The 13,294-nt window shown below is 39.6% G+C and overlaps 1 protein-coding gene across 3 annotated transcripts in view; it reads right to left on the reverse strand.

The window, feature by feature from the left end:
* CBFB (core-binding factor subunit beta) overlaps positions 1–13,294 on the reverse strand; it is a 57,212-nt gene that overhangs the window by 19,716 nt on the left and 24,202 nt on the right. For 2 of the 3 annotated variants that reach the window (XM_057711004.1, XM_057711005.1), the window contains exon 4: positions 3,294–3,410. In XM_057711004.1, coding sequence (XP_057566987.1) covers positions 3,294–3,410 — 117 coding nt within the window. Of the gene's footprint in view, positions 1–132; positions 2,953–3,293; positions 3,411–13,294 lie in introns of those variants that run through there. The other variant, XM_057711003.1, reaches the window with a different exon arrangement.

A 13,294-nucleotide genomic window follows, 5' to 3' on the forward strand; every position in this document is an offset into this window, starting at 1 on the left:
AAGAATTGCTTTTAAGTCTTTTGTCACTAAGAACCATCAGTTGAGCTCCCTCAAAGAGTTTCTATTGCTTGCTTTTCCCCGAGTATCAGTCACACTTTTGTGCTTATTTGCATCTTATAATCTCCTGTTAAAAACTGGATATTTTAGATAATATACTGTAGCAACTCTGAATTCTCACCCTGCCTTCAGCTTGTTGTTGCTGCCTGTTTGTCTACTTAGTGACTTGACTGATTTTGTGGAGTCTGTTTCCCCAGCAGTGTGCAGCCTCTGATGTCACTGCTTAGTTTTTTTTCTTTCTAAGCTTTGCTTTTTAGAGTTGCCCCGGGTCAGGATAACTTAGTGGTCAGCCAATGATTGGTCAGAAGTTCTGCTTAAACACCTTGAGCCAGAAGGCTTCCAATCCTTTGCCTTGGGATCTGTGTGTGGCTTGGGGGAATACTTTCAAAGTGCAGGGAATTTATCAGACTAACCTGTATTCAGCCAGGGACTAGTAGCTTTCAGGGTAGCAGCTTTGTCCTCTCCTGAAGAGGTATAGCCTTGTACATGTATACAACCTTTTGGACCATGAGAGGTAAGTGTGATCTTCATAGGGTTTACTTTAGCTATCTCTTTCCCTAGACTTCACTGATAAACTTCTAGCGAGTTGCCATTTTGTTGCTTCCTGCAACATTAGCTTTCCCCAGTTGTTTGCCACAGAGACTGCTATTATTTTCAGTAACAGCCCTGGGCGTGTATTCTTCCAGGTGCTGCTCTAAATAAAGTCAGCTCCCTCTGATGCGACAGCAGAGCTGCCAGTCCTCATGGCTTGCCCTGCCTGCCCAGGGTAGAACCTGAGGAACCAAAGAACTGAGGGAGAAAATGGGAGCAGCTCCTGACTAAAATGCCAGACTATCACTGTTCTTACTGAAATTCACTAGCTTTGTCTGAATAAATGCCTCTCAATATATGTCCTCTGGTTAATTTCCGGAGACCTTAAATGGGTTTTTGCTTGTTTGTTTACAATTTTGTTAAGTTTAATAATTGCTTTTTTGGAGAGAGAATCTGCCAAGCTCCTCACTCAGCCATTTCAAAAGTGCCGCTCCTGCATTTTATCTTAAACTGGTTTTTCCCCCCCTCATAATGTGCTAAAGATCCAGAATAAATATTAAACAGAACCATCTAATGCACTTTGAAGTGCCCCACTTAGCACACAGTGGTAATCCAATACATTTTAGAACCACTGAAGGAAAAACCTTCCGCAAACCAGGACTAAAATTTGGGTCTCAATTTCTTCAGAATTCCTCAATAGTAAAGAACATGAGACTTTCTATACTTACTCTCAAAAAAATATTTCCTAATTTTATTTGATAATAACAAACTGTATATAAAAAGAGACAAGAAAGGCAGGGAGGCCCTGGATCTCCCCCTCTGCTTCCCCAAGCACCCCTACCCTAGGCCCCAGCAGGGACCATTCCCTTCCCACCTTATGGTACAGTGGTGGGGATTGACAGGCATGGAAATGGTGTGTGTGTGTGTGTGTGTGTGTGTGTGTGTGTGTAGGGGTATTGGGGAAAAGGGGGTCAAGAATGGAGAGGGGGTCAAAAATCAGAGAGAGGGCCTTCCCTCATCTCCCACCAGAGCTGGCACCCTGAGGAGGGTTCTTGAGGGAGCTCTGGGGGTCCAAGATGTGCCTCAGCCTATGAGACGGTAGAAGATCCAGCATCCAAAAGTGACCCAGTGACTGGCCCAGCTGAGCTCTGACCACCTGTGGACAGTGTATGTCATGCTGTAGCCCTGCTCCTCTGTGGCGTCATCCACATCAACATCAAACAGGGAACCCAAGTAGGCCATGTGGAAGATGGCCAGGGCCCCAAAGAGCAGGTTTAAGGCTCGCACCCCCAGGCCCAAACGATGCTGATGGGCACAGTCTGGTGGACATCTTTTCGACAAGACACAGGCACTGAGGATCCAAGCCAGGCGCTTTCGGAGGATGTGCTCCACGTAAGTGATAAACGCCAAGGACAGCAGCACCGCAGCCAGGTGGAAGCAAAAGCCGTGCAGGAGGGCGCTGGCTGCATAGGTGACCAGCACAGCTGAGAAGGTCCCCAGGTGGAGAGCATTCTTGAAAACATAGTTATTTAGCCAACAAGACATGGGCAGGTTCCAGCTTGTGACAACTTCCACCATGGACCGGGGCAGCTCCACATTCAGTGGCTTAGAGACCGTCAGGTCCCATTCTAGGTGATCCTTCTCCTCGGTGAAGCCAGCCCCCGCCAACGTGGCTGTGGCCTCAGATAGAAAGCCCACAAAATAGTTGCTGAAGTGGAAGGAGATGGCACTCTCGTAGGCTCGCAGCCACTTGCGAAGGAGGCGGTCACCGTCAAGGGGGATGAAGTAGGGGAAGAGGTAGGGGCCCACACAGGTGGATAGCACAAGGCACAGCAGGGCCAGTGCCAGGCTCTGGGCCACCTTCTGCAGCCACTGGCAGCTCATCGGACGGCCTCGGACAGCCTGCAGGTAGCTGTGGAAGGATATCCAGGGCCCAAAGACGATGGTGCCCACGAAGCAGAGGTAGCCCATGAACTCCAAGGGCGAGGGCACCACACCCACCTCGCCCCGGTCCAGGTCAAAGCCCAGAGACACCACCTTCATGGCCACAATCATCTGGGCCCCTCGCATCTTGTGCCATGTCACAGTGTCCACCATGTGCATCTCACCCATGAGTAGGCAGATGAGGATGGTGACGGACAAGAAGACACCGCGATGGGAGGAGTGTCGGCAGAGGAACAGCACGAAGTAGCACAGAAAGCTGAGCAGTATGAACCAAACCATGTGCAGCTGGAAGAAGTGGTAGAGGCTGAAGAACCCACCTGCCACGGTGCTTGCATGCTTCAGGCAGGATGGTAACCCAAGCCTCCAGAGGAGGCGGCAGATGAGGCAGATGGCAAGGAGCAGCCAGATCTGGTCAAGGCCCTGCTGAAGAGTAGGCAGGAGACAGCCCTGCAGGAGCTGCTGGAAAAATTCCTGGCGGCTGAAGGTGGCCATTGTGGACCCCCAAGGATGGATGAAGAGATGGACAGACTTGGCAGTAAAGAAGCAGCAGTCCAGGGGGGCCAGGGACACACCACTGCCACCACCGTCTCCACCTCCTCCAGGCAGCCTCCCCTGAAAGCTGCAGGGCCAAGACCAGCTGAGGATCCCAGGGCAGCACTGTATACTTACTCTTAAAGACTGGGTAAAACAGATCTCCAGACAAAGGCAAGATTAGGGGTAAATACAGGGACCAGAGTCAGTAAAGCCTGAAGTCACCCTACCTGGGCTCGCTCCTCATCAAACTCCAGGCAGCCCATACCATCCAGTCTCTGGAGATCAATCCAGCCTTTCCAGATAACACAGACTCCATTCAGAATCATGGGAGCCTTCAAATACACCTAAGACACAGAAAAGAAGGATGAAAACCAAAGATAAGCCATCAGACACACAGAAAACAAAGGATAAACTTACTTATGAAAACTGGTTTTATCTGGGGAAAAAAGATAAATACAATTATAAAATTAAGAACTGTAGAAAAGTATATAGAGCATAGCCTACTGACTAAATTCTATAAATTAATTACCAGGATTTTACTTCTAGTCACAACTTTTACAGATTATTTTTTTAAAACATCTTCTTTCAAAAAAAGTTAATTTTATCTTTTTGGGGGGCTGTGTTGGGTCTTCGTTGTTGTGGGATTTCTCTAGTTGTGGCAAGCAGGGGCTACTCTTCATTGTGGTGCACGGGCTTCTCAGTGCAGTGGCTTCTCTTGTTGCGAAGCACGGCTCAAGGCACATAGGCTTCAGTTGCAGTGTGTGGGCTCAGTAGTTGAGGCACATAGGCTCTAGGGCACATGGGCTTAGTTGCTCTACAGCATGTGGGATCTTCCTGGACCAGGGCTCGAACCCATGTCCCCTGCATTAGCAGGTGGTTTCTTAGCCACTGTGCCACCATGGAAGCCCCCAGATTATTTTTAAAAGGAAGTTTTACAGACTTTGTAAAAACTGTTTCTAGTCAGGTGATATTTGAAGTAGACATTGTTTCTCTTGCAGCTGAAGCTACTAGGACAATCATGTACTTTGCCTCAATTTTTGAATCTTAAGTAGGAAGACATAAAGATGTAAAACAGGTGGAATTCACTGGCCTCTGAAGAGAGCACACACTGTTTCTATTTGGATACCTGGTAAGGCCCAGGGTCAGGTTCTGCATATTTCCTTTCAGTTTTATAAGCTACCTCATAGATTCCTGATAAGTAATGCTCTTTTGTTTTTCTTTCTTTTTTTACTTTTAAGTTAGCCAGAGTTGATTTCTACAGCTTTTAGCCAAAGAACCTTAATTGATACATTTATTTATGCATACTAAACACAAGAGAATTCTTCTGTTTCAAGTAAATAACCCTCGAGCAAATGTTACTTTAGGTTTGATTTCCAAATTTAAATCACTTTCATTTTGATCACCAAATAACTTTTCATATTGTCTGAAAATACAGTTGTTCTCAAGAGCAATTAAGGATCCATCAGGAAAGGAAAGGTGCAAACGCTATCAGCCTGAGGTGAGTATTTACTGTGATACAGTAAGAAAATACAAGAGAGAAGAAAAGAGAAATTTTGTTAGTTCTTACAATCTCCCTCATTGTAACGCCACTCTATTCTAACAGTAACTTCAAAAAAACCCCAACATCATTATTTTAGGTCTCCTCTACCTCATTTAACATGGGCTTCTGAATAAAAATCAGCTTGGTTTTTTTTTTTTCATCATCTACTGCCTTAAGATTTTTTAAATGCAGAGGATGCAGGACTGCAATGAGGTTTCAAAATTCCAGGTTATTCAATATATCTTTATAAATAAGGTTCTTCATCTGCCTATACCAAATATATTTTCTTCGGATAATCCCAGTGCTTTTGTGAGCTAAAACTGGCATTATTACCTATAATTATATAAAGTCAGTAAGACAGCTTCTCATTTTGAGGAAAAAGCTAGAACCATCACCTTTTTCTTTACTCAATTCAGCAGTTTCTTCAACAAAAAAATCTTGAGGCATTCTTCTTTTTAGAGTAGTTTAATAAGACTGACTGTCAGTAATTATAAATATGCAAGAAAAATGACTACTGAGACACCTATAAAACAAAACCTAGAGGACATACGTATGCCTTCTTAGCACATATTTACGTCATTCCCCTTCACTACTAAACACAACTATTTTTCCTGTTAAGGGCCCCAATAAACCATGCTGAATCAATTTCTACTGATATTGGAAAAAAAGCCAAAAATATATGTTTCCATTTCTCCTCCCATTTGGACCAAGGGAAACAGTCTACAGTTATAGCTGAAACCGTTTAACCACACGTTTCCTTTCGTTCTGATAAGTACTCATTCCTTTCCACACTGTGAATTTAAAACTCCGCTGGTGTGCACCTAGTTGGACAAGTGACTGTGACAACCTCACATTCAATACCTCACTAAACCTAAGATAACCCTTTTAATTGCCTATCAATATAACTTGACTTACCTCATCCCCTAATCAAGACTCTCACTTACTCTTTCCAACAGAGGAGGGGGTGCTACACAATGAGGAGTATAACATTTTACCTATCCATCTACCTCATTATTTTAAATTCTCACACTAAACATAAATATAATCCTCATCTCATAGCAGAGAAAGGCCAACTTCATGATCAGATTCTATACTCTTCATCAATGATTTAACATCTTCTAGATTCAAAGATTCTATTATCCAGCTTATTCATATTAACTTGCATAGTCAAAAAAAATTTTTCCTTATGAAATTACCAAATTTTTAAAAAGCTGATTTATTACTTCTTTATAAAAGTTCTCTCATGACTAAGAAAACCACTGATCTGCTTTGGAAAATTCCTAAATGAGTTCAGAAACTGGCTACAGTTCATAATCAAGGCTAGTGCCTGGAATTGTAATTTAAAATAGTATTTAGATGATTGTGTGATTTAGATGTTCACATTTAAATAAATGCAGTTTTACGTGTAGGCCTACAAAGTAAATGTCTGGCACTTTCATACATTCATGAATACCAAATCTTGAAGTACGAAGAAAATAAAACTCTCTCTTAACAGTTTGGCATTTTGGAATGTAATTTAATAATGTCATTTAAACATTCAGACACTGGGACTTCCCTGGTGGTGCAGTGGATAAGACGCCGCGCTCCCAATGCAGGGGATCTGACTTTGATTCCTGATCAGGGAACTAAATCCCACATGCATGCCACAACTGAGAGTTCACATGCCACAACTAAGGAGCCCACGTGCTGCAACAAGGAGCCTTCCTGTCGCAACTAAGACCCAATAAAACCAAATAAATAAATAAATATTAAAAAAAAAATCAAGACATTTTTCACTGAAAATAATGATGGTTTATTTCAAACTGTGAAAAGAAAATGTATTAGAATATAACCTAGGGTTTAAACCCATTGTCCTAGAACAATTAAATGTTTTATATAAAATGGATTCCATAAAGCCTTTAACATGGCTTTCAGCTAATCATGCATAAAAATAACAAAACTGCTTGCTTATCTTTCCAAAAGTAAAAAAGTCAGAGGATGTGTTTAAGACTTCACAGAAAGTTAAAAGTAATTACAGCCTCACGTTTTGTGTTCTTTTGGAAATAAGGTAAAAGTATCGCACAATTTTTTAATCAGCTCAAGCTCTAAGTACCAGTATCTGTGATGTTATTTCAATCCAAATTATACGATATCACTTTTTTTCTTCACATTCTGTAGCTTTAAATTCCACATTATTGTAGAGGTAGAGCTTCAGCAAAAACATATACGCACCAACTGTGGCACTATCCATATAATGCAATACTATTCAGCCATTAAAAAGGAATAAAGTAGTGATACATGCTACGACATGGATGAACCTTGAAAACATTATGCTAAGTGAAAGAAACCAGAAAAAGGCCACATACTATATGATTCCATTTATACGAAATGTCCAAAATAGGCAAATACAGAGACAGGTTATTAGCAGTTCCCAGGGGCTAAGGGGAGGGGGAAATGAGGAGTGACTGTTACTAAGTACAGGATTTCTTTTCAGGGTGATGAAAATGTTTTGGAATGAGAGAGTGGTGATAGCTGCATAATTCTGTGAATATACTAAAAATCCCTGAACTTTTTAGTTAATTTAGTGAAGGGTAAATTTTATGGTCTATGAATTTTATCTCAATAGAGCTATTATAAAAATATTTGCAATAAGTTTTATCTGTTACATAGGTGACATCTATAAGACATGTAAATGGAGATTTTTGAGCAGACAGTAGTTGCATGTGGGATTCTAGCACTCTGTTAAGAGAGAGGGGCTGATGATATAAATCTGGCAGCCATCAACAACACACTGGTATTTAAATCCAGGGGAAAGGAAGAGATTACTCAAGCAGTAAGAAGGAGAAAAGAGGGGGACCCATGAAGAATCTTAAGGAAATTCAACTTTTAGATGCTGGACAGAAGAGAACAATCCAGCAGAACAGAGCCTATGAACTGCCAGTGAAGAAAGAGGAAAACATGCAAACAGCCTAGTGGCTAAAGGGTGTTACAGGCCCCCAAATAAAAATTTCCCCTAGTTGGCTGCATCAGATTTCGAAGTATCATGTTACAGGATCTTAGGTCACTCATAACTTTTAGCAATGTTCTTATTTAAGGCAGGAGTTCCTAGTCTGGAGTTGAGAGAACCTATACGAGTTTGGGTTTATGGATAAGTTTCAAGAAGACCAGAAACCTCCCAAAATTCTGTGTAAAAATGTGTGTTTGTGCTCATGTGCATTTTTCTAAGGAAGTCCAACGCTTTCAGCAAATTCTCAAAAAGGTGTACAAGGGGAAAAGGATTCAACTATGATAGTAAAAATACAAATCTTCCCCTTCCCTCAGACACGAAGGTCTTTGTAGCACATAACTTGAGAGATGACAAATACCCTTCATTTAGTAAAGGGACTAAACTGCTTAAGCAGCTAAACTTTAGTTACCCTGGGTTTTGAAATGTAAGTGTCAGAGGAAGGATACGAGAGAATTTAGTTATTTCCTATTTATCAACCTGTACAAAATAGTTCTGAGAGTTGGAGTCTCTTATTCTGAGAGTAGCTAAATTTGGAATAAGCAGTGGCATCTTCAATTGCCCTTTCTTCTACAATACTATATGGAAGTTCAGTGTTTCTAGCTCCTAGGTAGCTGGACTAAGAAAGAAATTGAGGGTACAAAGTGATAGCAGAAAGAGTTCCCTTTATTGAGTGGTTCTAAAGAGGATAATTTCAAGATAATTAAAACAGAATAATTGTAAATTTGCAAATACTAAGCCATCAATATACACAGAAACCAAGTGTCAAAGCTATTGATAAAAGCAAGCAGCAGATACTTCACCCTCAAAAAACCCATTTCAATCAGAAAGAATATTTCACTTCCTTGTAGTAAACTATTAGAGCTCAAACACTTGTGACTCTAGCCTATAAATTGAGATATTAGAGAAAACAGTAGAGGAAATGTTCAGTACCCCTTAGGCCCTCAGTAAATATCTCAATAATGATTAACAGAATAGAAATACAGCTGAAATTTAGAAATGTGTTTCTTGCAACTTCCCTATTGAAAATTTCAATCTTTCAATTTGAAAAGATTCACCTATTCAACAGATGTTTATTACCTCTCATTTTGTACAGGGTATTATCATAAGGGCAGAGGGGAATACATGACGAATTTTTAAAAATTTATATCCCACCACCTCAAAAAAGATTCTAACACCAGTTAACTTAAAGTCTTTAATAAGGAAGAGCTGAATACATACAAAAAGAACTGTAAGAACTAGAACTGAATTCACTCATTACACTTAAGTAGGATTCAACTCAAGGTTAATGGAATGCTCCACTGATAGTAATAAAATCGTAAGGAGCTGGATCCAGCAGCTTTGTAACCTCCTTTTAAAGACCACAGTTCTAACAAAGTTGCATATAGATACGACCTGGATGTAATATTTGAAGATTATCTGCCTGAAAAATCTAAAATATTCAAATGAAAAACAAAGTGAATTAATGAGTTCAATAAAGTGGCTGAGTATTAAAAAAATATACACAAAACCCAACAACTTTCCTGTATTACAATAGTAACTATTTAGCAGATACAATGAAAAAAAAACCCCAAAACCCTTATTTTTTATTATTTTTTTCATCTTTATTGGAGTATAACTGCTTTACAATATTGTGTTAGTTTCTGCTGCACAACAAAGTGAATCAGCTATACGTATACATATATCCCTATATCCCCTCCCTCTTGAGCCTCCCTCCCACCCTCCCTATCCCACCCCTCTAGGTCTTCACAAAGCATTGAGCTGATCTTTCTGTGCTCTGCAGCAGCTTCCCACTAGCTATCTATATTACATTTGATAGTGTATATATGTCAGTGTTACTCTCTCACTTTGTCCCAGCTGTCTCACTTTCTGCCCTGTGTCCTTAAGTCTGTTCTCTATGTCTGTGTCTCTATTCCTGCCCCGCCACTAGGTTCATCAGTATCATTTTTCTACATTCCATATATATGTATCAGCATACAGTATTTGTTTTTCTCTTTTTGATTTACTTCACTCTGTATGACAGAGTCTAGGTCCATCCACCTCACTACAAATAACTCAATTTTGTTCCTCTTTATGATTGAGCAGTATTCCACTGTATGTACCACATCTTCTTTATCCATTCATCTGTTGATGGACATATAGGCTTCCATGTTCTGGCTATTGTAAACAGTGCTGCAATGAACATACTGGTACATGTATCTTTTTGAATTATGAAAAAAAAAACCCTTATTTTAAAATAGCATAAAAGTATCTACTAAGAATAAATTTAATAAGGAACAGGTAAGCTCTATAAGAAGAAAATATATAATTTTTGAAACACAGAAAAAGACCTGAAAAACTAGTGAGAGGTCATGTCCCCTAATGGTAAGACTACAAATGCCAATTTTTCCCAAAGCAATCCTTATTTAACAAAATTCCAGTAAAATCTCAAAATAATGTTTTCTGGAATTTGCAAAGTCAGTCTATAATTCATACAAAAGAATCAGACTATCCAAGAGAATTAAAGTATTTTTCTGTCTTTTCAGCTATTAAGATCTATAACAATGAAATACGTGTATATACAGTAGTGCTGTGGCAGCCAGAAACAAGTTAATAAATTAAAAAATTAAAAAACAAAACCAAGTACACAAGTATTTAATAAATGAAAAAGGCAACATTTCAAATCAATGGTAAAAGAATATTTTCCTTAACCAGTGGAGGTGGGAAAACTGACTACCATTTGAAAAAAAGAAGTCTGAAACAAAATAAATAAAATGGCCATAAATATTAAAATAAAACAAGATAACTATTTCTAAACAAAAGATAAAAATTGTAAAAATTATGGACTTCCCTGGTGGTCCAATGAGTAAGACTCTGTGCTCCCAAAGCAGGGGGTCCAGTTCGATTCGTGGTCAGGGAACTAGATCCCGCATACATGTCACAACTGAGTTCACATGCCACAACTAAGAGTCTGTGTGCCACAATGAAGATCCCATGTGCTGCAACTAAAACTACCATGAGATATCACCTCACACCAGTCAGAAGACCAGTGCAACCAAAATAAATAAATAAATATTAAAAAAAATTTTTAAATTAAAAATCTTAATAATGTATATGAAGAGAGATACCAGGTTCTACTCCATTGTCAGAGGGAGTGTGAACTGGCTAACAATTCTGGGAAGGCATTTTTTTGGGCAATAAGTGTGAATTTTCCTCTTACAAACAGCTCACATGGCTTAATATGAAAAAAAACAAACAAGCCAATCAAAAAATGGACAGCTGGACTACCCTGGTGGTCCAGTGGTTAAGAATCTGCCTTCCAATGTAGGGGATGCGGGTTGGATCCCTGGTTGGGGAACTAAGATTCCACATGCAGAGGGGCAACTAAGCCCCTGCGCTGCAACTACTGAGCATGCGAGTCACAACTTGAGAGCCCTCACACTGCAACAAAGAGCCCATGCGCAGCAACAAAAACTCGAAACAGCCAAAAATAAACTAAATAAATAAATATTTTTTTAAATGGGCAAAAGACTTAAATAGGCATTTCTCCAAAGAAGACATACAGATGGCCAAGAGGCACATGAAAAGATGCTCAACATCACTAATTATTAGAGAAATGCAAATCAAAACTACCATGAGATATCAACACACACCAGTCAGAATGGCCATCATTAAAATGCCTACAAAAATAAATGCTGGAGAGGGTGTGGAGAAAAGGGTAAATTGGTACAGGCACTATAGAGAAAAGTATGGAGGTTCCTTAAAAAACTAAAACTAGAGGCACCATATGATCCAGCAATCCCACTCTGGGCATATATCCAGAGAAAAACATAGTTCAAAAGGATACATGCACCCCAATGTTCATTATAGCACTGTTTATAATAGCCAAGATACGGAAGCAACCTAAATGTCCATCAACAGATGAATGGACAGAGAAGATGTGGCACATATATACAATAGAATATTACTCAGCCATTAAAAAGAATGAAATAATGCCATTTGCAGCAACATGGATGGACCTGGAGATTGTCATACTAAGTGAAGTAAGACAGAGAAAGACAAATATCATATGATATCGCTTATATATGCAGAATCTTAAAAAAAATGATATAAATGAACTTATTTACAAAACAGAAACAGGCTCACAGACTTTTTAGAAAACAAACTTATGGTTACTAGGGGAGAAGGGTGGGGAGGAGGGAGAGATTGGGAGTTTGGGATTGACATGTACACGATACTATATTTAAAACAAATAGCCGGGATTTCCTAGGTGGCGCAGTGGTTAAGAATCCGCCTGTCAATGCAGGGGACACGGGTTCGAGCCCTGTTCCTGGAAGATCCCACAAGCCGCAGAGCAAAGAAACCCATGCGCCACAATTACTGAGCCTATGCTCTAGAGCCCATGAGCCACAACTATTCAGCCCATGTGGCGCAACTACTGAAGCCCAAGTACATACACCCTGTGCTCCACAACAAGAGAAGCCACCAAAATGAGCAGCCCGTGCACCACAATGAGTAGCCCCCGTTCGATGCAACTAGAGAAAGCCCATTGCAGCAATGAAGACCCAATGCAGCCAATAAATAAAATAAATAAATAAACAAACAAACAAATAAATCAGATAACCAACAAGGACCTAGCACAGGGAACTCTCCTCAATATTCTGTAATAATCTAAATGGGAAAAGAATTTGAAAAAGAATAGATACATGTATATGTATAACTGAATCACTTTGCTGTACACCTGAAACTAACACAACATTGTTAATCAACTATGCTCCAATATAAAATAAAAAATTTTTTAAAAAACTGTGACTTTTCCTTTGACTCAGCAATGTCATGCCTATGAATGTATCCTAAAATTTCATCAAAGATGCACACAGAATAGTTGATTACAAGGCTGTTCACTCTTAAGGGCTTTTTAATAATAGCTAAAGGTTACAAATAACCTAGATGCTCAACATCTTGTTGTTTAATGTTGAATTAACAATATATATTAAACAAGGTGTCTTTAAACAAAAACATACATAAGCAAGATTATGTATTAACTGGCTGAGGAAGATGTTGCGACCAGAGGCTTGCAGGAGTCTAACTCTGTATTTTCCCTGGAAGCAGTTGTTCAGTGTTCATTAATTCCATGTCTGTGGGGACTTTATAGACGGTAACTACCATAAATTAGGAGAATCAACCATAATTATTTTTTAAAGAAAAGGAATATTACCACTATGCTTAACTCCAAGACAGCAAGCGAAGAGCAAAAACTAAATGTGCTTTTAGAAGCAGATAAAACCTGGACTTAAGCTCTAGTTCTAACAGTGTATTTGAGACAAATCATTTAAAATTGCTAATAGGCCTCAGATTCCTCACATATAAAATTCAAGGCTAAATAATGCCTCTTTCATAGGTAATCGTAAAAATTAGTTAAGCCAACGTACATAAACTTATGAAATATGAAACACAGCACCACAGAAACTGATTGCTTACACACAATATATCCACTGAAGTTTAAGATGGCAATTTCTTTCCAAGGGAAAGAAGCCATTTTTTTGAGACAATGAACAGTTAATGACACCAATTAATCAGCAGATAAGCAGTAATACTGGGATGGCCACAGGCACCCAGGAAAACAAGATAATCCACAAAAGAAGTATGTACCCTGCCTTTTAGTTGTAGTCATTTCTGTAGTCTATTTAACAGATTCCTTTGGGAGATACTTGGTTCTGACTCAT

The sequence above is a fragment of the Hippopotamus amphibius genome, chromosome 16, assembly GCF_030028045.1.
Source record: "Hippopotamus amphibius kiboko isolate mHipAmp2 chromosome 16, mHipAmp2.hap2, whole genome shotgun sequence".
Classification (NCBI taxonomy): domain Eukaryota; kingdom Metazoa; phylum Chordata; class Mammalia; order Artiodactyla; family Hippopotamidae; genus Hippopotamus; species Hippopotamus amphibius.